The 26,495-nt window shown below is 38.7% G+C and overlaps 1 protein-coding gene across 2 annotated transcripts in view; it reads left to right on the top strand.

The window, feature by feature from the left end:
• The window catches only part of LRBA (LPS responsive beige-like anchor protein), a 445,808-nt gene that overhangs the window by 397,548 nt on the left and 21,765 nt on the right, over positions 1-26,495 (top strand). For both annotated transcript variants that reach the window (XM_056855892.1, XM_056855891.1), the window contains 4 exons: positions 10,467-10,556; positions 14,112-14,304; positions 17,690-17,752; positions 23,198-23,353. In XM_056855892.1, the coding sequence (XP_056711870.1) occupies positions 10,467-10,556; positions 14,112-14,304; positions 17,690-17,752; positions 23,198-23,353 (502 nt within the window). The remainder of the gene's footprint in view (positions 1-10,466; positions 10,557-14,111; positions 14,305-17,689; positions 17,753-23,197; positions 23,354-26,495) is intronic.

Here is a 26,495-nt window from a genome sequence, read left to right as displayed (position 1 = left end):
GCCTTGGATATATATAATTTATTTAGTGCCCTGGTATCATTGTGCTGAGTATTTTTCACTCATATTATCCAGTATATAATTGCAGAAAACAAGTATTTTCTACAAGATACTATGAGATGGGAAGCTATACACACAGTTGCCATTTTTGGAGGGAGCTGTGGGTTTGTCACATCTAGTTCCACCCTCCATTTTTATTTATACTCTCTTGGGGAAATTACAGGAAGGAGAAGGGATTGATGGAAACACTCTTTCTCCCAGATTTTGCCCCACCATTTGGTAATCGGAATTACACAGCTGCAGTTACCTATGCTCAATTTTATCTACCATGTTCAGTCATCCTTTGGAATGATTATTTTGAAGTGCTTCACAATGTGTTTGGGTTTTGGCCATTTTGAATAATGAGTTATCTCCTCTGGCTGCAGGCAATTTCTGAATGTGCACCAATCCCAATATGGATTCTTGGACAGACCCCACTGTTTACTTTCTCCATTGTGGAACCTGTCCATTTATTCATATCCTCTCCTTTCTGTTTTTAGTCAGGTACTAGTTCAAAGGAAGACCTGCCTTTTTGTCCCATGATTACTAGCTATCCATAGGAAGGTTTTGGGAGCTTCTTACAATACATATTCACCTGAATTACACCCTGTGATTCCCCCCCCCCCCATAGTACAAGATTTGTTTACAGGCTTGGTATTGTATAGATCATGCAACATGCTGTGTGAAGTGTGAAAAATGTTTTCATTTCATTGAAAAAACGTCAACGTTTTTGTAAATTTTGTGATCAATATTATCTGATGTTCTATAGGACTGAATCAAAAGAGTCACTTGGTCTTATGCAAGAAGCTTTCTTGATTCCAGTTAAAGTTTTGAATCAGTTTCTTTTAACGACTCATCTGCAAGACTTAAAAATCCATGTGAAACTTTTCTCAGTTTCAGAAGCTGTTTGTCCTAGAGCACAGAGTGTTCTTATCTAAGTGGGGTGGGGGGGGGAGGAGACTGAAGTCCTTTTGGGCTTACAGTTTTGCAGCTCTTTGGATCTACACCCTTGTTTTCTCTGTTGTCTAGCTGTAATTTCCTACGAAAGTGATATGCAAATAATAAAGTCTGGTTTTAGTATTGGTTATGTATGGTATATATAGTAGATAATGTGACTGTGATCACAAATAATGCCTGCTCCCAATTCATTTGCGCACAAAGTGTTTTTCTTCTGTTCTTGTAGGTTATCCAGGCTGTGTGACTGTGGTCTTGGTATTTTTTTTTCTGACGTTTAGCCAGCAGCTGTGGCAGGCATCTTCAGAGGAGTAACACTGAAGGACAGTGTCTCTCAGTGTCAAGTGTGTAGGAAGAGTAATATACAGTCAGAAAGGGGTAGGGTTTGAGCTGAATCATTGTCCTGCAAAAAGTATCAAAGGTAATGTGCTAATTATTGTCCTGTAAGTATCAAGATAATGTGCTAATGAGGGTGTGGTATATTAATATGGAACCATTGTATCCTGAAGTGATCTGTTAATGTGTGAATCCAAAGCTAATCTGCATGGCTATTGTGGACTTTAGTCACTTCAGGATACAATGGTTCCATATTAACATACCACACCCTCATTAGCACATTATCTTGATACTTACAGGACAATAATTAGCTCATTACCTTTGATACTTTTTGCAGGACAATGATTCAGCTCAAACCCTACCCCTTTCTGACTATATATTACTCTTCCTACACACTTGACACTGAGAGACACTGTCCTTCAGTGTTACTCCTCTGAAGATGCCTGCCACAGCTGCTGGCGAAACGTCAGGAAAGAAAATACCAAGACCACGGTCACACAGCCCGAATAACCTACAAGAACCAATGAACTCTGACCGTGAAAGCCTTCGACAATGTTTTTCTTCCATTTTTTTAAATTAGAATTTAAAAAGTAATTCAAAACAATGTGGTAAATTGCTGTAGCAAAAAGAGAGTTGAAATCCTGCTGTGTGTATATGTTTTGATTTATAACGCATTTTCAAGAGCATTTTCCTTTTCTACTTTTTCCAAAGAGAAGAGAAAATAGACTTTAAAAATCCATTTTCTCTTTGAATGTTTTTCTCTGATTTTTGTTTTGTATTTGGTACATGTCTTTTGTTTAGTTTCTACTTGATTATGGTCCTTATCTGTAGTCCTGTCTACAGGTATGCAGACTTTTTTTTTTTGCCATCAAGTAACAGCTGATTTATGGCGAGCACGTAGGGCTTTTAAAGCAAGAGATGTCTGGAGGTGGTTTGCCATTGCCTGCCTCCACGTCATGCCCCTGGTATTCCTTCAAGGTGTCCCATCCAAATACTAGCCAGGGTCAGGGCTGAGAGTGTGTAACTGGCCCAAGGTCACCCAGCAAGCTTCTATGGTTTGAGCGGGAATTTGAACCTGCTCCGACATCTTAGCCTCTATGCCACGCTGGCTCTCTATGCATGCTTACAGCCACTGAAATTAATGGGACCTCAGTGCACATAAGTGAGTCATGGCTGCACTTAAAAATAACGACCTTTAAACATTCAGGTGTTGAACAGGTTTTCATCTACAGGGCAAGAGGGTTCTATCACCCAGGAAGCAAGGAGGGGAATACACATGTGGCCTTCTCACAAGCAACTCCCAACCTAAGATTGTATGTACATAGGTTTGTACTCAGTATAATATCTGGAAAAATATGAAAGAGGTGGACCTTTAATTGAACTAAATAGGCTGAAAGACAAGAAAGGGAGGCAGGTTTCAAAAATGCAATGCAATTAAAGTTGCACTAATCTAGAGATGCAGTGAAAAGTAATTAATTATTTGTGGAATTGGTCATGTTGAGCTAGGCATGACCACCCACAGCTAATGCAAGTGGAACTCATCCATGAATGTAGATACAGTGTCCCTAAAGAGAATCAAAGAGGGGAATGGGGAGAAAAGATGTTGTAGCAAAGGCTGAAAATGGGGTCAAGCTGACCAGGCGTATGGGGAGGGAATAATCAAGCTTGAAGCAAGTTGGAGGTAGAAATAGAGAGAAAGAAAAAAATGTTCATGAATTGTTTGATCCTGAAGTATGAACTTTGTTAAGAGTTACATTGGTGGGGAGATTAAAATTAAGCTAAAATGTTGGGCTAAATAGCGATCCTTTTATACTCTACATTTGCACCCTTTTCTGCCAGTGGGAGGAACAAGGTTTTTGTGTGGCCTGAGTTAGTTCAAGAGGGATGCTAATAGGGCTGACTTAGGACTTGATTAGTTTACTGGACACGTTTGTATTGTAAGGGATGCTCATTGAGTGGAATGGAAAGTCAGTGTATTGTCCCACAAACACTGTCATTGATTTGGGTTGGCATGAAGCGTGAGCCCATAGAGTCACAAGGCAAGCCCTTGATTCATGAGTGTGTCAGTTTCTCACAGAGACCTGGCTCTCTGATAGTGAAATGGCATTTTATTGGACTTAATTCCTATCATGATTCTCTGGTTTGATCCAAGGTTGAGTCTGCCTACAACCTTTGATGCATCGGCCCCTGGAGTGTAGGCTATAGAAAATAGTTAACTATAAAATGAGGCAGTATAGTCTGAATGAATGCTACCTTTATACAGTATGAAAATAAAAGTAACAATTCCTATAATACAATCTGTTCCATCCTCAACATATTTGTCCTCATACATGCATCACATCCAGTCATTCTTATTTTAACTTTATTTCTAATTATTTTGGCATTTTCTCTTAGTCGCTTTGAAGTATTCACAGACCTATTTTTCTTGTTTCGCTTTATCTGCTTATTTCCAGTAGCCAGAGAGATTTAGGTGTTCTCAATGAGCACATCAATGTTCCAGCCAGAGATACTGTTTGAAATTATCCATGAACCCATTGCCTCTGAACATTATTGAGTGACATTTGTTTCTGTAGGTTGTGTCTGCTCTGACTAACTGGTTTATTTCAGATTGGCAGCTGGGATTACCATGTAGTAGATGGACAGTTTGCTTGAATTGGAGATTGCATTGAAGCTGTACTAGGTCTCAGTTTAATATGCCTGGAATGTACAGACCCAGATTAGAGCAAGTTGCAGGGCTCTGAAGAGGGAAATAAATCCTTGTTTTCACAAACTGTAATTACTTTCTGTTTTAACTCACTGACTGCGGTGTAATTACATGCAGCAGCCATTCTCATAATTAGTCTGGACAAAAAAATATGTTTTCAAGAACCATTTTGCCTCTCACTTGAAGTTTATTTTTAAAGTTATGATGGTGTACTGCCGAACACATGAATAGGCTTCAGATTCACCTTTCATCCATTTGACGTTCTTCCTCTACACAGAGAGAGAGAAAGAGAGAGAGTCTTCATCCAAAGTGGGCCTTTGGAAAAAAATTATGTTTCCATGAAAAGGCAACACTCTAAAATAATTTCCATCCAGCTGTTTAGAATGTGTTCCTTTTTGTATGCGTTCTCAAATAATTTAGATACTTGAAATAAAAAATGTATTCTGTTTCTTAGTAGCTATGAGCATTAAAATATTTGAAGTGTGTTTATTTGCTCATTTGGCCTAATCTCTGATGCTAGATAGCACCAGACACATCAGAGAAAATCTATCAGAAACAAATTATATGAAGAGTTACTAATTTTCAAAAGTCTTTTGAATAAGTGATATTGTACATCTAATTTGGCCCACAGAGGGATAGTTTCAGAATGATACTGCATCCGCAAGCATCTTGTATGTCATCCTGGTTAATGGTTACTTGGATGGATAAGTTGCTGGAATGCTGGAAAACTGATTTTCGTTCTCATTATCCTATTTGCCTTCCTTGTTTTGGTGACAAAATACAAATACCAATTGTGTTTTGGATAAAACAATATATGATTATTGGTTTATAAATGTATTTCCTGTTTATAAATGTATAAATAAATTTTCCCCACACTGGCGATCTTTAAGCAGCGACTGGACAAACACTTATCAGGGCTGCTCTAGGCTAATCCTGCATTGAACAAGAAGTAGGACTGTATGGCCCCTTCCAACTCTATGATTCTAAAACAAATGTTCATTTTAATTCAGTCAACCAAATTTTTCTTTCACAAAAACTTTTTATGTGTAGCATTAATGTTTACAGTTAAACGTTTGTGTACTATTTTTTTCCAAGCTCACAATTTTTTAAAAAATTCTCTACTTTGTTCAGGTGTGACAGAGATGTTTCTAGGTTAGGGAATATTGCTAAGGGGTCGAATATTGATCACACAGCTATGACTTTGTACAATAGCCCTGTTCATATGTATGCAGCTGTGTGTTGATTCAACATGCAATGGGCACTGGGATCACACTTGAACCCTGTCCCTCTTGGCTAATTACATCTGGCTGGGGGGGCGGTAATAAGATGCACCCAGAATACTTGGTGAATACTTATTTATCTGAACGGATACTATCCCATATCCCCCCCCCTTTGCTCAAAGAGGCATACTTGCTTGCCTCTTCTCTCCCAGCCAGTCTCTCTTTCTTGCTGCTTCCCTTTTTGAACTGCTGTCCTGAAATATCTATTAAGTTATTTGGAGAGGGAAGCCAGCCAGATTGAGAATCGGGCTCTGTTGTTCAGCTAGGCTTTTTTCTGGCAGGAATTGTCAGCATGGCCCATGCCCTCGACTCCAGTTAATTTCTTAGTCTTATCAGAGTTTGATGTCCTTTTACTCATTGTATCATTTGCTGACTGTTGGTAGCACTGTTTAGCCTTTTGGCAGAACTATGACCAAAAGAAACAAAGCTCAAGCATTTTACCACCACCATCCCTCTCCACCTTACTGTAACTGGCCTTTCCCCTAGGTCCTGACCTAATCCCTTACAAACTCTTTAAAGTGAATAGTAAATGGTGGGCTGACATTCTTGCTCCTGTAGTCATCGGGGCATTCCAAAATCTTGGAGACATACTGTTATTGTCCCAATCTTTAAAAAGGGTCAGCGTTCTGACCCAAGCTGTTATTGCCCAATCAGCCTTCTGTCTTGCTTAGGCAAATTGTACTCCTCCTACTTATTAAAGAGGCTGTTGAATTGGGTTGAGAGTAATGACATCCTTGTCTAGGAACAGATTGGCTTCAGAAGGGGTTGGTCTGTCACAGACCATTGTTTAGAGCTCTCTCACTTACATGAGAAACATTTCCCATATAAAATGTGTGAAATTATCAACCTGGTAAAACAATGTCCAGGTTGACAATTGCACACATTTTATATGGGAGACATATACATCCCAGTATAACAACTTGAGACAATCTTACCAGATGTTTGTCTAATTGGTAATATATGATACAACCAATATACATACCTGGTCTGATATATATTGTCTGTATGTGTGTGTGTGTGTGTGTGTATGTGTGTGTGTATATGTATATATATATACATATATATATATATGTAAATGTGTGTATGCTTTACATGGGTTTCAGTTGACCACTGAGGAAAGCCAAACAGGCTGAAATGCGTCTGGCATGCGGTTATAGATATCAACCTTAGGAAATGTTATTGTGCTGTTTTAATTTTTTTAAAATTAATTTTTACCTTCACATAGCACTTTAAATAAATTATATTTTCATTATCTATATATTTTGTTTATCCCACCCAACCTTGGGTACCCAGCTTCTGTTTTCTAGGTTGGGTTTCATTCCCCTTTTTTCTTCTGTTAGAGCACCACATTCAGGCCTGCCCAAGAGTCTTTCATTGCCACTAAGCAGTCAAATAGGAAGACTGAAGAAGTATTTCCTACATGTGTGGAGCCCAGGAGCCCTACCCCAGTAAACTAAAGCTCTAGCTGCCCTGGGATGGATAGAGGAAAATCAGATTTAGGATGTGATCCCACTGCTTCATGTAGTAGTACAGGTTGCTGATTCCCAACATATCATGTACAGATTGAAAAATTCTGCTCTGTGAGCCTCTTACCACTGCAAGGTGACAGAATCCCTTTATAGCTGCTTCCTTTAGAGTTTTTACAAGAATCAAATATAGTCATATTCTTAGCCATTGTTCTGGTTGTCTGTCAGTTATTGCTTGATTAGTCTTAGCTGTGGCTAAGAGGAAAAAGCTATTTTACATGGGGAAGAATAAGGAACTGTTCACTCTGTTTCCTATTAATATTTCTAAATAACGGCATCAAGTCCAATTCCTTCTAGATTAGAATCCAGATATCACAACTATACTAGACCCATCTGACTCCTGTGTTGGATTTTCTCAGTTAAGTATCTTTACTATGGCCAAAACTATGAGTGGCAGTATGTTTTGGTTGATGGCTGATAAAAATAACTCTTTGCCGATGAATAGTAAAGCTTCTAGTTCAGCCTGAATCTGTGTAGTGCTTGTAATTATTGTACAGGTAATTTGAGATACTTTAATCATTTTTGTTATTTTCACTTAGAACTCTGGACACTGTACTATTCCTTCTCTCATTTTTCCCTTTCACATTTCCCTTTACCTCCTTCCCATTCTGTTTTATAGTTCTTTCAGACATAAACATGGAGGGGAAGCAATTTTGATTTCATTTCTGAGTAGTGCTGCAAGGAAAAGTAACAAACATCTGTTTTTGCCTTAACTGCATCCATATGTTCAAATTCTCTAATACACGTCTCCTAGAGAAATTTACAACCCTATTTGGTGGGCACTGCATACTATTGAATTAACTTTTTTTCACAGTAAAAAAAGCAGAGCAGGGTTTAATTTGGGCCATTGCTCAACAAGACTCAGCCATAGTAATTGTGTTTAATGTCATGACCAAGTTCTGAAATATATAAAGTAATTTTAAATATTGTTTCTGAACATGTGCAGAATGTTTATTCTCAGCACCTTTGAGCCAGAACAGAGGATCAGAAGTCCAGGGCAGATGATAGGTTCCTTGGTAGAGTTGGTCACCCCCATAGATTCCTTCTTAGAAATTAAATACTATATTATGGAATGTGTTTAGGGGCTGGAACTGCAAGTTAAGTAAAAACAAAATTGCTGCCAAGGAAAATCTACTTTTCTCCTGCCTGTTTAGTATTGCCAAAGAGAAAGGAGACAAGTAGAGGAGTCTTCCAAGGCTCAGCGTAACCAGCTGTAATCATGTGTGTGTGTGTGTATCTATATCTGTATCTAATATGACCAGCCCAAGAGATTAAATACTTGTAACCGTTTATCAATCATTAATGCATTTTCCCCCAGCTTAACAAGTGGAAAATACTATACGCAATGTACACTTCAAAATGTAACGAAGTATTATGAGGAAGTCTTATAGCTTGTCTTACTTTATAGCTACATTTTACAGCATCTGGACCAATTTTGGAAGTTCCAAAGATCTGTTGCTGCAGAAGGCTAAGAGGGAGAGGGCTTTTATTGAAGTCTTTTTAGAAGCACTGAACTAAAACATTGGATCATGATACTTTATATTGATTGTATATTATATTGAAGCAAAACCAAGAAATAAAAATGTAACTTTCTAAGGGTGTACCATTTTAATGTTGTTGTTTTTCAGTTTGATAATAGTGTGAGAAAACTTTACAATAGCCAAAAGAGCTCATATAGCACAATAGTCTCTAAAGTACATTTCACAGGCAGGAAAGCTGCAGGAAAGCACAGTTAATACAGTTCTTTAAAAAAGAACTATTGAAGGCAATTGAGAACTACAGGTTCTAAGAAATCACAGGACAGAAATACAGAGTTTAATGAATATGGAGTTGCTGACAAAATGTTGGTCCTATGTTGACTTCCCTCCTCTCCTTAACAGCTAGTTCAATTTATACGCCATTATAATGCACGTGCTTCCCATTTTTGCTTCCCACATTATGGACTACTATGGGCAGGAGAATGTTAAGCATTGGGTCTAAATTTGGGGTAAGCTGAACTGAGTTTTTACAGAGGAGGAGAAGAAAACTTGGACGTGTTCTTTATAAAATGCAACTGACATCTGAAAAAATAGAAGAGCTTCCAAACTTTAAGCTTTCAGTTGTATATTCAAAAAAAATAAAATTCAAAAAACCTTTATTGGCATAACAAATTGTGCAAGGTATTCCAGAATTTGGCAAATGATAAAACATCAATATCGCAATCTGTAGCAATAGATATGAATAAAATGAGGTATGTGAAATGTATCTTCTGATACTAAAACTAATTAGTGCTGCTCTGACAGCTCCATAGGGTTTATCTGGAGATACATCTCTCAAGAAACATCCATTGGAGTAGAATTGTTTTGATGATCTAGGGGTTTTTTGTTGTTGTTTCTCTTTCTTTATATTGACAAGTTATTAAAATATAAAAGAGATCTTCCAAAAGCAATCTTACATATGTCTACTCAAAATCCTATTCAGATCTATACTGTGGGGATTTCCCCCAGAAAATGTTCTTAGGATCGTACTATTAATGTAATGTAATAAGGCTGTGTTCACATTTTATGCTAAAGGCCATGAAAATTTTCTTTAGCACTATCTAATTGCTTTAAAGATACAAACATAAAACGCGTAACCAGGTTTTTGAATTGAAAATGTTTAAATGGAATTGATATCCACAATCTGAAAGCTTGGTATTTCTGTTTTTCAGTTTATCGTTAATCACTGTACAGACGTATAAGCTTCAATCCTGTGAAAAGTTAAGCTATGCAAGTCCTATTCGAATCAGTAGGCTCTAAGCAGCCTAAATGTATATAGGATTGCAATCTCAGACTACCTAATGTAGAGAGAAGAAAGCCAGGATTTTTGTATCTGCATTTCAAAATGTTGATGCTAATTATGTGTCATGCCTTCTCAATCTCAGTTTAAACAGAATCCATTTTGATCACATGTGGCAACATTTTTCCCCCCTGAGGTGAGGTCCTAAGACCTGCTTACAGAACTTTGCTCATGGAACTGAATCTTTCTATCCTCCTTATGGCTGCTGCTTCCTATACCCATAAGATGCAACTGTAGAAGCTTGTTTGAATAGAAGTATCTTCTCCGTGCTGAAGGTCTAGTTGGAAGTCAAACCCGTGTGTTTGATGCTATTGATAAAAGTCATACTGACTTAAATGGATTCTAAAAATAATTTTCTTCCATTTTATACCAACAATATTGGCTAAAGGTCTTGGTTCCCTTTTTCCATTTCAGGGTAATGCACTTTAATTAAATGTTTTGAGTTTTTCTTAGTATCTGTAAAATATTAGCTTTTGTTGCCTGCATATGATGCAAGCAGGATATGCCACTGCAAGCAAAAGAAAAATAGAGCCCATAAGGAGACTTTCTGATTGTAATAGCCGGTTTCTGTTTAATATCACAGAACAGAATGAAGTTTTGCAGTTTCTCATGGAAATAGCATCTAGAGTACTAAAAAGATTACCTCATTCTTAATACCAGTGCCAAGCACTTAGCCCCACTGTGAACACACGGGCTTGATTTTCAAGATGAAAAAAAACAGAAGTGTGGAATGACATTTCCAGGTGACAGTTATGGTTCTATTGCCTGTAATTAGCACCTCTTAACATGCAAACCTGCCTATGTTTTTTCCAGGCTGCTGAAGCTCAAATCCGAAGTTTTGGACAGACTCCTTCCCAGCTACTCATAGAGCCGCATCCTCCAAGAAGCTCTGCTATGCAGGTGGTAAGTGGACTGCCAGGCTAATTCCCTGAGAACTGACTGCCTTCACCTCACACATGAACGTTCCCCTCCCAGGACACTCTATTTTAAATAATATAAAATACCTCCCCTGCCCCCTGTAAAATTAAATTAGCAAGTTCCGAAGTACAGAGCTCTATTCAGGACTAAAATTTGACAAAAGATACGGAAAAACTTACATTGATTCAGTGGCAATTTCACTGGATTATATCTTTAGTCAGTATTTTCTTATAGTCTGGGAGGTAAAAGGATAAACCATAGACTAAAACCTTCTTCTCTCTAGCATCTGGCATCTTTCAAATTTCATCATTTGAGTCCAGAAAAGGTTTCTTCATGTTTGGGCCACTAGCTAGAGACATGGAGTACAATCCAGTCCCATTAAAGCTAGTGAGATTTTTTCTGTGGGCTTCTTTTTTGTGTGGCTTGCACCTAATGTATGATTCTTGTGAAGTTTCAAGTCTCTTTCTGTTTGCACATTGAGTGGGTTTGCAGATGTTCAACTGATATTCAGATCAGTGGTTCTCATCATTCCCAAAAGTATATGCAGGTAGAAATAAAAACATATCACTAAAGAAATGTGGGTCTTACTGTTCTTTGCCAGCTGTTAATATCTATCAGCGTTCATGAAAATTTGGTTCATTGTTTTCACTTGGTTCACTTTCAGCATCCAATGAATATTGTAAAACCAAAAGCACCAGAAAGCCACAAGACATACCAGATAGACTCCATCTTGTTACTCTTGATCATCTTATCAGTTAAATTCTGGGTTACTCATATTCCATCTCTTGCAGACCCATATTTGTGTGTGACCGTATATGGAATTTGTAACATGAAAATAACATTTACCAGTTTTCCAAAAGTTTAAAAGACTTCAGTCTGATTCATAAATTGCATTTCTGAAGTTACTTTCAGACTATATGGCTTCCTGTGAGGGCAGGTGTGTGAGAGAGGTCCCTTTGTTGCAAATGTGCACTTTATTGCATTTTTTTTCAGGTAGGCAGATGTACAAGTAACTTCTGGCTGCAAATGCCTTCAAAACCATGTGTGCAGATCAGTTTTACACAGAGGCTCAGCTTTTACACCTCCAACTGTTATTGTTTCATAACCCCACAAGCAGATGATAAGCATGGCAGCATTTTTTTTCTAGGCAAAAAAATACGTCTTTCCAGAGGCATTGGCTTTCCCTATCACAAAATGAACTGTTTTACCACTATAATGATTGGGTTAATCACTAAAACTTTCAGCGTGTTTTTCTGGGGTGTGTGTGTGTGCAGAGAAGACATTAAAGGCACCATGGGCTGTGTTAAGTGCACAAGCCATAATATGCACCAGGTGTAGTAATTAGCAGTCACATGAAGGCTGACTATTTGTCTGGTTTGGCTGCTGTTGCTGTATCCCCTTGTGTTTTCACACCATCAGATAGCTGGATTTAATTGAGGCCACATCAGATGAGGCATTACTGACACCTTTAATTGAATGAGCATCCAGGGAGGATTAACTCATAATATTGATTGGCTTTTAGCCACTTGCTCCAAAGGGTGTCTGGGTAGCTTATTAGTTGTTTTTTATTTACACCTTTATACAAAGACTGTAAACAGGAACATAGCACAATATGTTTTTCTAAGTACTCTTAATAACTTTTTTAAAAGGAGGGATAATAAAAATGCAAATATACTAATTTTTTTTATTGGTTCTATATAAAAATATGTTAAATGTGCATCCTTTTATATGTATTTACATATTTGCACATGTACTGGCAATGCGAATGATAAACAGCCAAAGGCCATTACCAGTGAATTCAAATTCTATAAAGATACTAATTAATTATGAAGGAATCGTTTCTCAGTATTACCTGCAAATATGTCTAAGAGAAGCAATGCAGTAAAAATCTACACAAATGTCCATTTCACTCAGCACGTCTCTTCTACTGAAAACAAGCTCATTGATAACTGAGTTGTAAGATTTGCATGACTATGACCTAAAAGCAACGTCTCCAAAACATCACAAAGATGACTGCCTTTGTTGCTGTGACACTATGCATAAAATGCCAGCACACATGCTTAGAAGTGTAAGTATCTGGTTGGATCCTAACATCCATGTAGGAAGTGGATCTTTTCCTTCTTTCAACAGTCCCCTGCATGAACTAAAAATACCCTCTGTTCAGGGAAACCCTCGTGAACACGGCAACCAGCCTGGGGTGACATAAAGACAGAGGAATGGGACAAAAACCACCTTGTTATGAGCACATCAGTTTGGCTTTGAAGCTTGCTCTGCTCATGTAAAAGTGAGGAGATGATTTTGCCCAATATCCTGTTTCTTGCAGCCCCCAATGCTGCATGGTGCATTGTTTAGGAATGGCCCCTGAACCTCAGCAGAGACTTTTCAGGGTCTACAGGAAGGCTATTTGTCAAAAAGAAAGATCTGCTGTTGTGAACAAGTTCTGTTTGCTGACAGTGGAATCCAACCCATTGTGATCTTCTACTCCAAATCATACCTATTTTATGTGCAAGTTATGGGGGCTCAATAATAACACTGTGAAGATCAAAATGATAATTCCCTATCATCAGTTATCCTGAATCCTCCTTTAATGAATCCTGTTTCCAGTGTAGTCCCGTGTGAGCATTATCAAATGTGAATAGTACCCAGATGTATGATAACCCAGTTCTTTTATGTCTCCAATCCGTTTTGTTATGCCTTTACTTTCTTTTTATCATTTGTAGTACACTATTGAGTCCTGATTGCAACCTTTCCATTATATACACTAAAATAATTTAGAAAGATAGATTCATTATTGGCATAGGTGCACTATTTGCAAAATGATGCCTAAAATTACATACTTAACACATACTTAGAACCATACTGTATATCCTTTGGCAGCATACTGATATTTTTAGATCACATTCTGAAGGCACAGACGTATTTTATCTGTCTGTGTATCCGCACTCACTATACTGCAAATATATTCTTTGTAGCTTTGCTCATAGTCAGTGAGGTTAATCCGAGGCATGATTATCGCTAATTGATATTTATACTGCAAATATGGTTTTGTGCATGTTTTCTATTTTGAATTTTGCCAAGGACCTTATTCTTTATGCTTAAATTCTTCATATGAGTTCTAAGATTCTCTGGGATGTGGAAATTCCTTATGCTTGATTTATTTTCTCTCCCCCCACCTTTTTATTGGTAATCACTTTTTTGGCACACTACCCTTTTCTTGGTGATGTGAAAGCTAAAATCATTTGCATAACACAGGCGACTGGAAACTTTCAGTGTGGCTAGCAGTGGCCTGCAGCACATGGCGGTGTTATCCTTTCAAGTTCTATAAACCATTAAGAGCAAACATCAAGGTGTGCACTGAAATGCTAGTTTCCACAGGCCTGTCAAAAAAAAATGACTGCGTTGGCTTTCATTTGCAGCTGCTGTCAGTTCTTGCTTTGTTTTAATTGGGTTCTCCTTCTCTTGTCCTGTCCTTTCTTTCCTACCTCCTCTTTGCCTTTTCTTTTCCACGTGGGTTGGGGTCTTGTTGTGCCCACTCAACAGTATCTCCTCCTGCAGAGTCCGTTGATGTTCACAGACCAAGCTCAACAGGATGTCATCATGGTCCTGAAATTTCCGTCCAACTCTCCTGTAACGCATGTAGCAGCCAACACCCAGCCCGGTTTGGCAAATCCTGCAGTGATCACAGTTACTGCTAACCGGCTGTTCGCTGTAAACAAGTGGCACAGTCTTCCTGGTAAGTTTAGAAATACTTGCAAATACAACCAATATTTTGGAGAATATTCCAGGATTTTTGGGCTGGGGAGAATGCACTTGTTGGGCTGGGGAGAATGCCTGAGCTTGCTTGTTTTGTCTATATGATGACCTTGACAATGCCTGCAAATATGTCAATTTTAGCTATATTTTCTAATAATTAATCAGAATCTGCAACATTTCAGGTTCTATTATAGAATGTAATATAATATATTAATATAAAATATATTATATTAATAATATTAATATAATTTGTTCTATATTGTCATATTTAGAAACATTCTAGTCAATTGAGATGATTTCTCAGCAGTGCCAGCAAGGAATGCACACACACAAAACTACAATTAAATAGGCCACCTGTTTATATGCAAAAATATATTCCATATTCTGGCTTTTCAAACATGAGTTCTAGCAAACATGAGGTCTAGCTTTTCAAACAGGCCTTGCCGCCGCCCCCCCCCCCCCCGCCGCCGCCGGCCCGCTCGCCTGGGAGTGGCCAGCGGGGCCTGCCTGCTCCCATGCAGGCCTCGCCGCCGCCCCCGCCGCCACCGGCCCGCTGGCCTGGGAGCGGCCAGCGGAGCCTGCCTGGGAGGCTGCCGGGCCCGTGCCGCTTTCCGCCGCCCGGAGCGGCCTGGGGGCGGCCTCCAGCGGCTGCAGGAAAGCCGCCCCCACCGGGCCATTGCCGCTTTTCGCCACCAGGAGCCGGTCAGGTAAGCCTGCGGGGGGGGGAGGAGTTATAAGCCGACCCTCGGCTTATACGCGGGTGCCTAATTTTTCCCCATTTTTGGGGAGAAATTAGGCACCTCGGCTTATACGCGGGTCGGCTTATACACTGGTATATACGGTATTCAGAATTCTGCCCTGCATTACCATAGAAGGGTTAGCATTCAATCTAGCCAAGCAAAAAGCTCTACAGAGATGAGGAGTTGTTAGATAATATGTATAGGCAGGCAGACCACGTGGAGGGGGACAACCATTTATCAGCTGTTCTGTGTGTAGGGTGAACTGCTTATCTATAATGGTGGTGAGGACAATTTGGAGAAGCCAGAGAATGGTGCAATTCTGGTTATCACTTGGCAGAATGGTAGACATATCCAGACTGTTAGATGTACCTAGTTTACCAACTGCATTTAAGCTGGAGAGAGTCGTACTTGTTGAAGCTGGTAATTTATTTATTTTATTTACATATTCAGTTTTTATGCTGCCCCTCCCTGACAATGCCGGGCTCACAACATATTCACACAGTTAAAACATAACAATTTACGGTTAAAATTCTCAGTCACTGATAAAATTCTAATGGCGCCCCTAATCTTATATAAGGGGGGGTGTTAACCAAAAGAGAGGAATAAAGGAAAGAAGGCAATCTCAATAAAAGAAGGGATAAGAGTTAAAATGAGTGTGTCTAAACATAATGAACTAAAGAGACTGGGCGGGGAAAGAAAAAGAGGGGGAGGGGAGGCCAGCCAAGTAGAAACCGTCGCTGTCCTCAACCACTTCAGGCCTGGTGGGTCTTGCAGACCCTGTGAAATTGCATCAGGTCTCGCAGGGCCCTAGTCTCATTAGAGAGAGAGTTCTACCAGGGCGGGGCCAGAGCTGAAAAGACTCTGGCTCTGGTTGAGGACAGCTGGACACTCTTCGGGCCAGGGACCACCAGCAAGTTTGTTTCCAGTTGAACATAAAATTCTCTGAGGGGTTTGTGTTTGTATGTCTATATGTCTTTATTGCAGTATTAAATATTTTACATATAAATTTTAAATGCTGATTTAATATTTTAGACATTTAATGTTTTGATGTTTGCCACCTTGGGAACCCTATTTTGGGTGGACAGGTGGCATAGAAATGTTTCAAATAAATGTATTCATCCTTTACTTCTGCTCTTGTGTGTGTAAAGCAACATCAAGAGGCAGCCACCTTTTAGTGACCCCATAGGATTTTCAAAGCAAGATACATTCAGAGGTGGTTTGCCATTGCCTGCCTCTGTGTAGCAACCCTAGACTTCCTCGGTAATCTCCCATCCAAGGACTAACCAGAGTTGACCCTGCTTAGCTTCCAAGATCAGGCTAGCTTGGAGTCTTAATTAACTATTCTTATTTCCCCTTCTAATACTTTCTTACTTGATGCATAGTTTTCTGTGACTTCTTTTTCCACTCCTTCTTTTTGCTGCCTTCTGCCATTCTGGTTTCTGGAACAATTTGTCCATCAGGTCATCTCTTCTTCAACAGCTTTTCCTGCAGCAACAGAACATCTGTATTACCTGTTAATCCTTCTCTACCTTTTGGCTTTTCCAGTTCTTTACTGAATGTTGTTCTCTCCCTTCACCATTGGTATTTCTATCATTCAGAGTATAGATTCACAAGATAGGAATTGTGTCATTCTATATTTACTGTACTAAATAAAATTTAATGACACAAAGATTGATAGAACAATGGGAACATTAACATGATTCTTTACATTGTTAAATACTAGCTATATATCCAGTTTGTTTTTGCTACCTTGTTAGCTTGAACATTTCACTGTTCAATACAATGTATCCATGTAGGCCGGAAACTTGCATTATGGTGCTATTTAGTTAGATTTTACTGAAGCAGGACTTCTGAGTTCCATAAAAACTATGTAAGCATTCCAGCAATGCTGGTTTATACTAAGCATATGCTTTACAAGGTACATGTGAAAATGTGAGAGTTTGCACATATGATTTTTATTACGTTAGCTTCCATTTCCGGAAGTTTTCATTGATATCTTAAACTGAGCCTCTATGATAGAAGTAATATGTGTAGCATCAAAAAAACAAAAATGTTTTATACATTTACGTAGAACACTAGATCCCAGAAATGTTTCTTGAAGCTTTTATGCAACTTTTAGATGCTGGACTAAAGATTTCATTATTTTGTGCTCTAGAAAGTTCTTTTTCTCGTCGTCATAAAAAAAAATAAAGTAAAAAGAAACAAAAATCCTTTGTGCCATACTGTTCAAAGTATCTTAACAAAAGAAAAGAGGAAAACAATATTTGCCACAGTCAGCAGATGGTTGTCACATTTTGTTTCAAGTGCTCTTTACTACTTAATTTTGTTTTGTTGCAACATGAGAGGCTGCCGGTCAAGCATCTGCTATAGCTTATGGCCCAGAGCTGGAGCCTCTGATGATGGCACACATCGAGAATAGCAATAATCTGAAATAAACGTAATAAGCGGTCCTTGAAGGCACCTGGGTTTGTTTGGGTTTTTTTGATGCTGTTGTTGATGGTGTTCAGTAAATGGAAGACGCTTCCATAATGAAACAATGGCGAGTAGCCTTTGATTTATAGAATTTTCTGTGGTTATAATGTCTGAAAATAACACAGTTTTTAAATCTTCTCTCCTGCATTCCAGCTCATCAAGGTGCTGTGCAGGACCAGCCATACCAGCTGCCAGTGGAAATCGATCCTCTCGTAGGTCTGTCACTTCCTTCTCTCTTTGCGATTCATTAAGCTCTGTATGGTGGCCCTGAAGTGTAGATTACGGTTGTTTTTCACTTGCTGGTTGCTGGGAATGGAATTTTCCTGATAAACCATTTGCATGCAAATTGGAATGCAATGAGCTGTGGCTATGCTGGTATTTCATCAACTCCCCCTCATTGGTTTGCCTAATTTGAACAGGCCTAGGACGTGTGTCAGTGAAAATTAATATGGATGCTGTAATAATGTGTGATTGAGAATGCACATGAAGTACTGTCAGGATAATATTGGGTCTTTTCATCACTCAGACTTGTTGATGAGCAAGAGCCGAGGCACGTTTATGATGGATTGGTACACCAGTAATGCGAAGGAGCTCCTTTGCTGAAGAAATTTTCATAACAACAGTGGGGTTCTTAACAGCGCCACGTTGTGAAAAATAAAACCGGGATGCCAAAATTTTGTCATTAAGGGAGATCAATCCTTTCTTCACAGTCCTGCTGTTCAGGCTAAGGAAATTAATGTGTAATTGCAGAGCGGTTCCGAAGTTGAAATATATTGCTCGGCCATTTTTAGTGTTAAGATATTAGCATTCATTTTTTTCCCTATGGTATGGCAGACTTCAGGATCACAATCAGGGAAGCAGAGAGATTGTTTCACCTTTAAATGAATCTTTATAATGCAATTCTATTTGCATGTGGTTTATTGGTGTGATGCTGTAACAACCCACGAAGAAAGATGAGCCCATTTGTTTGTAAACCTTTATTTCTAGAAGCTCGCGGTTTTGACCATCATAATTCAACACAACTTACAAATTGGAACGTATCACAGTCTTGGAAGACATTTTTCAACAAATTTCAAATGTAGAATTTACTTTTCTCACATGTAACTTTACTACCCTGCCAAGGAATTTGTTTCATCTACAGCTTCTCCAAGTAAAATATAAACAGTGCAAAGCCCTTTTCCCTTAAAAGATCACATATTTTACCAATCACTATGAAAAACAAAGATACTGCTACAAATATCACAGCTTGTCCAATTATTTCATGTTGGCCATGGCATATATAAATTTGGGCAAAAGGGGAAACTACTGTATGAAATCTATATATCTAATTCCCAAGTCTGCCCCCTGCCTGCAGAGACATAAATCTGCAGATGGGGGCAGATTGATCCCCAACCGGTTTTTCTACAGCTTCAGGGGACCCCCTGGGTCTGCAGAAAAAATCTGAAACTTTTAAAAAATGGGGGGGGGGTTAAATCCACCCAAACTAAATAAAGAGTTCTCTGTACGTGCACAGAGAAGGCAGTTACCGTCGCCAGTTGAGATCAGGACTGGGGGGTGGCCTCAGCGGGCTCAGTAATGGGGAGAGTTTCGCAGGCCCTACTTATAATTAAATAATGTTCAGTATAAACATATCTTAATATTTGTATATGTGTCACAATTGGTGATCTATGATTACATGAAATAATAATGTTTTAGATACCCAGATTAATGTCAGTTCTAGTATTTTCTCATCTTTCTTATGGCCCTGAGAACAAATATCAAACTGAGGTTATGTGGATTTCTATCAACATTTTTATGCACAAAGGCACACTCATGCACTTAACTGGGTGCCCCGTCAATTGGGTTTCCTTGTCTTGTACTAGTCCTATTGAAAGATGTATTTATTCAGCTATCTCTTGATCAAGAGATGTTTTAATTGTGCTGAGAAATTATATCTAGAAATTATACCCAAGGTGCTCACAAATGATATTTTAAGAGCCATCTTACCCTGACTCCATATTGTGAAATCAAAATGTAAGTTCTCTTACAAGTTGGCTTGTAGTGCCCCTCTGAATATTATAAGTTTCTTCAGTAGATTTCATACATAAATGCATATTCTATTAGGTACTATTTTAATGTACACAGTAAAATAATGCATTGATATAACCCCACTTTTATGTTGCATTATTAGAAATTATTAGATTTTCCACTTGAGGGAAAGGAATTGTGGAACTGGGTACTATAGTAATATATAAATGGAGACTGAAAGTGATGTATGATAGCAAAATATAAATGTACATGTAAGAAATATAAGCTGAGATAGAATTGTGGATGAGGGACTGACCTATGAATCAGGACATTCCTGATTCAAATTTCTTCTCTGCCAGGAACTCACAAGGTAGCTTTAGACAAGGCAGTTGCGCTCAGTCCCCCCTTCCTCCATTTGTAATATGGAAATAATAATACTGATCTACCATACAGTGTTGCTATAAGGGCAGCAACAGAAAGGTACTACTAGTAGTAGAAGGAGCAATTAAAAATGCTGAGAGAAATGGCACGTGTTTGTAATTAAGAAAGTATTAAGACCTGTGCGTTTTAATTGCTTTAATATATATTTGTAAGTGGGGAACCTGCAAGGATTTTCAGGGGGCACCTTATTTTCTCCTGTATTTCCCTCCCCACACTTTTCCCTCTTTCTCTCCTCCTGTCAGCTTCCACATCCTTTCTGCTTTTTTTGCTTCCTGCACTCCTTCCTACCCACCAACCAATATACCTTTTAGCTTCCCCCCCATTTTTATGTTATATTTATTAATTTGCTTCATTTTTACCTTGCCTTTCTCCCCAAACTGTACTCCTGTATTCCATTTTATCTTCACAACAGAGAGTGATTAGACCAAGGTCACCCAGCAAGCTTCCACTACAAGTTGGGATTTGAACCTGGTTCCCTCTCCCACAAACCTCTCTCTGGGAAAATATGGTCAAGCTGCAAGGCTTGAAGGTTGGCAGTATTATTGTGGTTGCCTAGCAAGTCCCACAATGGCCTCTGAAATTTTAGAGGGCATTCATTTCTTAAAGCTGCAGATGCTGCTTCTGTTATTTTGTTTTTACCACCACCACCCCCAAATATATTTTTGTTGAATTTCACTTTTTTCTGCAAACCAGAAACAAGTCCCAGGTTTGTAGAAAAATCTAAAATCTAAAAACAAACAAACAAAAACAAGTAATTCAAACTTCCTCAAATAATAGAAACAACATCTATAGCTTCAAGAAAACAATCCCTATTGAAACTATGTTCTGAGAGCTCAGTGGCCATTGAGGGGGTTTCTAGGCAACCTCAACAATTTTGATAAGCCTTCTCAAACTTGGTTTCTGTAAAGCAATGCAAGGATAGACTGGGAAGCCAAAACAGCCCTGGAAAAGGTCCCACCCCCTCCCCGGTCATGTCTCTTGATGGAGGGGGGCTTGCCAGGAACAGGCTCAGTGGCAACCACCAGAGACTAACTACCCATCCAACTTGGCTAGGCTTGGCAGGACAGCCACCACACAACTCATTTGGGCTGTCAGTAGCAGCCACCATGCAACTCTGCCAGGCCTTCCCAGAAGAAGGTTGCCAGGGGATGAAAGGAGCAGGAGATGAAGGGTGGATGATAAAGGGAGATTGGCTGGTGGGTGGGAAGGAGAGGAAGCAGCAGGAAAAGGGGAGAGACTGTGGGGGTTGTGGCGGGACTAAAAGGGAAAATAGTGGGGAAGGGGATACAGGAGAAAATGAGATGCTCTCTGCAAGTCCTTGCAGGTCCCCTGCTGGTTATTACTATTATTTTTAATTAATTATGCTGTAAGTATTGAAGAATTTGAGGAATACTATCTTACAGGTAACTCATTGTTTGCTTTCCTATAGGCCGAGGAATTGTGTTGGTGGGAAAAACAAGTCTGAAACCTCCCCACCTCCCCAAATCTCTCTTCGGTTATCTTTAGCAGGTTGATTTCTCCTGCACTTTCCCCCTTTAAATGACAGGTGCTCTCATCCATCTTTGAAGTATATTCAATTTCCATCAGGCTGTTTTGGTGGTTTTGATTCATTTATAAAGTCGTATTTTTCTGCATGCCTGGGGAAACCCTCTGAATATATATAGACCCCTACATTATCTGTGGGTGGTCTGGTTTTGCTGCTGTCATGATGGGCACAGAGCCAATCCACTTTACTGTTAAATATAGTATTATTGGTAAAGGGGGCTGAGGAAGAAAGAACAGTGCCTTGCCTAAGCTCACCTAGTGAATTGTTGGCTGCAGTAACATATGAACCAGGGACTTCCTGCTTTGTAGACTCTTAAGTAATTACACCTTAACAGCTCCAAAGGTGTATAAGGTTATAAACAGCATGTAGAAATGAACAGGAAAAAAACTATTTCCACTTATATGATCGTAGAACTTGGTGCCACCTAGTAACATTTATTGGCAGTAAGTGCAAGACAGATTAAAATTCTTCTTCCTAAAACAAATAGTTAACAATATTCATTATGGCAAGAGGTGATGGCTAGTAATGTAGATGGCCTTTAAAAAGAGAATCAGAGAAGGGTAAGTCTATGAACAGCTAATACTACAGAAACTAAATGAGCCTCTGTGATCAGAAGCCTTGTACCTTTAATTGCCAGAGAAGAAGCAAGTTCAGAAAGCGTTTTATGGGCAGTTGGCTGTCCTGAGCTGGAGGCAAAGCGCTAGACAAGGAGATCATCCATCACTGAATTCTTACATTCTCAGGAGTGACTTGAATTATTAACAAGTAACTAATGACCCGGCACTTTCACCTTTACCTAACTGCAGAAAAGTACACGGAACAGCATGGTAGATGGAATTGTATCCTGGTTTTATTGTAGAAAGCTAGCACCTGGATCCAAAGATGATTTCAAAATCAATGGTATTTGAGCCTTAGTTTTAGGTTCTTATTGATCTCTGTAAGGAATTACTTAATCAGAAATTTAGCAAACACAATTAGCCCTTTCCCCATGGGAATGCTATTTCACACTAGTGCACCTTTTCACTAGCCTTCTCTACTGACCCTTTGATGCGACTAAGGGAAACTGGAAATGACCAAAAATAAAGACTTGTTCATAGTTCAGTGGAATCCATTATTAGAATAGTATTTTAAAAACATGCTTGCATACATACAAAAGGGTCTTATTATATGGCCATTTCAAAACTTACAATACATTGGTGTTCTTTAATTGATTGGGATCATATGCATAAATACTTTACTGGGATATACTGGAATGTTCTATCACTTGTGGGCAGGGCTATATGGAATGTTCTATCACTTGTGGTCTATATATATTGAAAACTCAAGTCCACTGATGTCACACCCTGCCTCTAGTAGTAACTTGTGTAATGCATCTGATTATAACTAGTTGTATAGTCTTCTTAATGTTTCCACTGGAGCACTCTTTCCTTGGAAAGACATGCGTTATCAATGAATTTGAAAATACAGCTGGAGGTATTTGGGTGTTTAAAATTCTGTAGTAAACTGTAACAAGACAATGAAGAAGAAACAGCGGAATAAAGGCAGGACAAAAGTAACAGCAGCCCTTAGTCGCTGATCTAAGTGTGTGCATCAATCAGTTGGATAAGAAACTAGTGTGCATTTATGCTAAAATTCTTGTTTCGTCTTTTGCCTTCCCCTCCCTTTAGCCAGCAATACAGGTGTGCACAGGAGGCAAATCACAGATCTTCTAGATCAAAGTATTCAGGTCCATTCTCAGTGTTTTGTCATTACTTCGGACAATCGCTATATACTGGTTTGTGGATTTTGGGACAAAAGTTTCCGGGTATACTCTACTGATACAGGTATGTCCCCTGCTGCAGGGGAATATGGCTTTCTTTTCTAAAGCTTTTGGAAAGGGCATGCTGATTATATTGGTGGGGTTTTTTACAATTAAAAATCTTAAACTTTACTTTTTATCTTCCTTAACTAAAGATTGAGTAAACTACTTTGTGTTTTCTCTATTCCTTGTACAGAGGAATGGCTGCAAATTCACAAAGAGCTGAGTTCTGCCTCCTTCATGCAGTTCTTATTATAAAACCAAATTCACCTTCTGTTTCCCAAATTCCACCCTCCCTCAACCAACTTCCTTTGTTGCTTTGCAGCTTGTTGCCTCTCTGAAGTATACACAGTTTCTTTATTGGTGTTTTTCTGACTAGTCATGTTGCTATAACTATGGAATAAAGCCAGTCTCCTAAGTCAGAATGGATCCATTGTGTATCCCTGGCTTTATGGTTATGGCAGAGCTCTCTGGGGATCTGGATTTGAGGTGAAGGGGTCACAGAGATCTGCTGTTCTCTGCAATACCTATGCTGGCCAACAGCTGTAAATAAAAGTATTTGTCTATAACTTTCTGTGATGCCTCCCATTTCTACCCAAATATACATGCAGGAGAAAGATTTTCTTTTTTAATGTAAAATAATCTTCAGGATAGTGAATCTGTTCAAGAGGAGATAAAATTATTTATTTCATATGCCAAACTAAATACTTAATAATCAATTACAGCAATAAAGAAATACTTCGTAAACTATGTAAAATGCATTATTTCCTGTGTGAAATTTTAAATATATGAGAATATTTAAAATGTCTTAAAGGGTACAGTCAGTTCTGTAACCTGACAATTCTACCACCTCACTGCACTATGTACAGAGTCCAGGCCTGTTCCCTGATTGGAAAGGAAAGCTAGACTGAAGTGTATTGGTACAGAGAAATTGGGTTGTAAACATATTTCTATTAAATGTACTTTTGGCAGATATGTAGCACAGCACACTAAATAAAACTGAATAATTGTCCATACGAATCAATCATTAATAGTGTATTTAAGAGGAGAGTACATTTTCCCACCCTTTTGTTATCACTTTTAAAGGAATTCAGCAAAGTCCTTACTGAATGTAGCTCTGACTGCAAAACTGTAAACCAAACAGCTGCTGGCTCTTTCTAGTTTGCTGTATTTTTGTGAATGATTAGGAAAAGATATTAGAATCAGTTATATACAATGGAGAAGTTCTGTAAACACAATGAAATCACTGATCTACCAATATTTCCTGTTGTGGGGGAAAAATAACAATATGCTATGATATTTCAGTTGAGGTACCATGGTGATAAAAGTTAGCTTTATCTCACTGAATTTCTCATAGAAAAATATCCTACTACTGGAACAGCATTTAAAGATGAGTGAATGAATGAAATTAAGGTTAAAGTAACCATGTACTCAGAAAGCAATATGCCTGTTCTAAAAAAAAAAAAAAAAAACATATACCCACCTTGTCCTATTTTCTCTTTTGTTTGAATATGAGAAGAATATTTAGGTAAAATTTTTGTAGATTACGAAAAAAAACAAAAATAATTTTGCAGAGTTGTTGGGGGTGGGCAAGTTAGCAGGAGAAGACGATGTGATCAGTAATAGGTAATGGCAAGCAATCACAAGTGTTGAATTCAATTATACTTTAGCACACACAAAAAAGAACCTTTTTCTTATTAGATTTTGGAGAGGGGAGTTGTAACAGGAAATAGTACATAAATCACACTTTCTGAATTTAGCTAGAACAGCAGAGTCACAATAAAACCATCTTGCAATGCTGGGTATTATTTACAGACAGCTTTTTAGATTCAATAGTGCAAAGTCTTGTGTCTGATTTTTTTTCCAAAATTTGTAGCACAGCTGTCAAATAAAATATTAGCTAGAAAATTCATTCTGTCAAAATTTGAACATCCCAGTGCATATGGTGGCAATTGATATTATGGTGTAAAGAGCACTCCTAGTATTAAAGCACCCCCCCCCCAAAAAAAAAAACTGGGGCACTTTTAAGCAATTATCAGGAAGTAATTTAATGAAAAGAAAGAGAGGAGCCTATCTAAACAGGACCAAAAGGTTCTTCTAGCTCTATCATGTTAATAAAGTAAAACTGACATGCTAGTGCAAGCATTTGAGAAAGCCAAACTATGGAGAATGTTGGCTCAAATCTAAACACGTGGTATCGTTACTATACTCATATCCTGCCAGAAATTTTGTGCTATGGGACTCCTACTCTTTTCTACTGCTAGTATCCTTATATATTCATACTTACTCAAGTAATAGGTATGAAGATGATGGCATTATTTGAAGCTGTACAATTACATGAATATATTATAATTAGAAGGATCTAATACTTCTTTCAGGTGAGACTTGTGCGCACAGCAGAGCTTTCTGCTACAGCTTTTTAAAATTGCATTGTCTCATGCCATGTTGCAAGCACCTTTAAAGACTCTTCACTGTATCTGTAACACCCCTTGTTACACTGCTAGCTGAGGCTGCAGTCTGCGAATACCTTGTTGTTCTGCTGGCCTTTGTGGCAACTGCAGCAAGTGATTCTGTGTGCAGAGTTCACAGTGATACAGTGCGAACTCTTCTCTCCCACACTGCAGACTTCTTTCAATATATTTATCATACCAACAGGCATTTTACTAGGTATATATACATAGTTCCCTTGACACATGATAATGTACCAAGCAATAATGGGGGGAAACATTCCAGGGGAGGAATGCTTCCTCTAAATCTCAAAACATTATGATTCTTCAAAGGATTTTTTTACTAGATCTAGTAGATTAAAAAGAGCCCCGTGGCACAGAATGGTAAGCTGCATTACTGCAGTCAAAAGCTCTGCTCACGACCTGAGTTCGATCCCGACGGAAGTTGGTTTCAGATAGCCGGCTCAAGGTTGACTCAATCTTCCATCCTTCCGAGGTCTGTAAAATGAGAACCCAGCTTTCTGGGGGTAAAGGGAAGATTACTGGGGAAGGCACTGGCAAACCACCCCATACACAAAGTCTGCCTCGTAAACGCCAGGATGTGACGTCACCCCATGGGTCAGGAATGACCCAGTGCTTGCATAGGGGACCTTTACCTTTTTAGTTGATTAAAACGCAGTGGAATCCCGGGGTTCCAAAAATATAAGCATGAAAAGTATA

This window comes from Euleptes europaea, chromosome 9 (assembly GCF_029931775.1).
Source record: "Euleptes europaea isolate rEulEur1 chromosome 9, rEulEur1.hap1, whole genome shotgun sequence".
Taxonomy (NCBI): domain Eukaryota; kingdom Metazoa; phylum Chordata; class Lepidosauria; order Squamata; family Sphaerodactylidae; genus Euleptes; species Euleptes europaea.
This window is presented reverse-complemented; position numbering and strand designations above follow the sequence as displayed.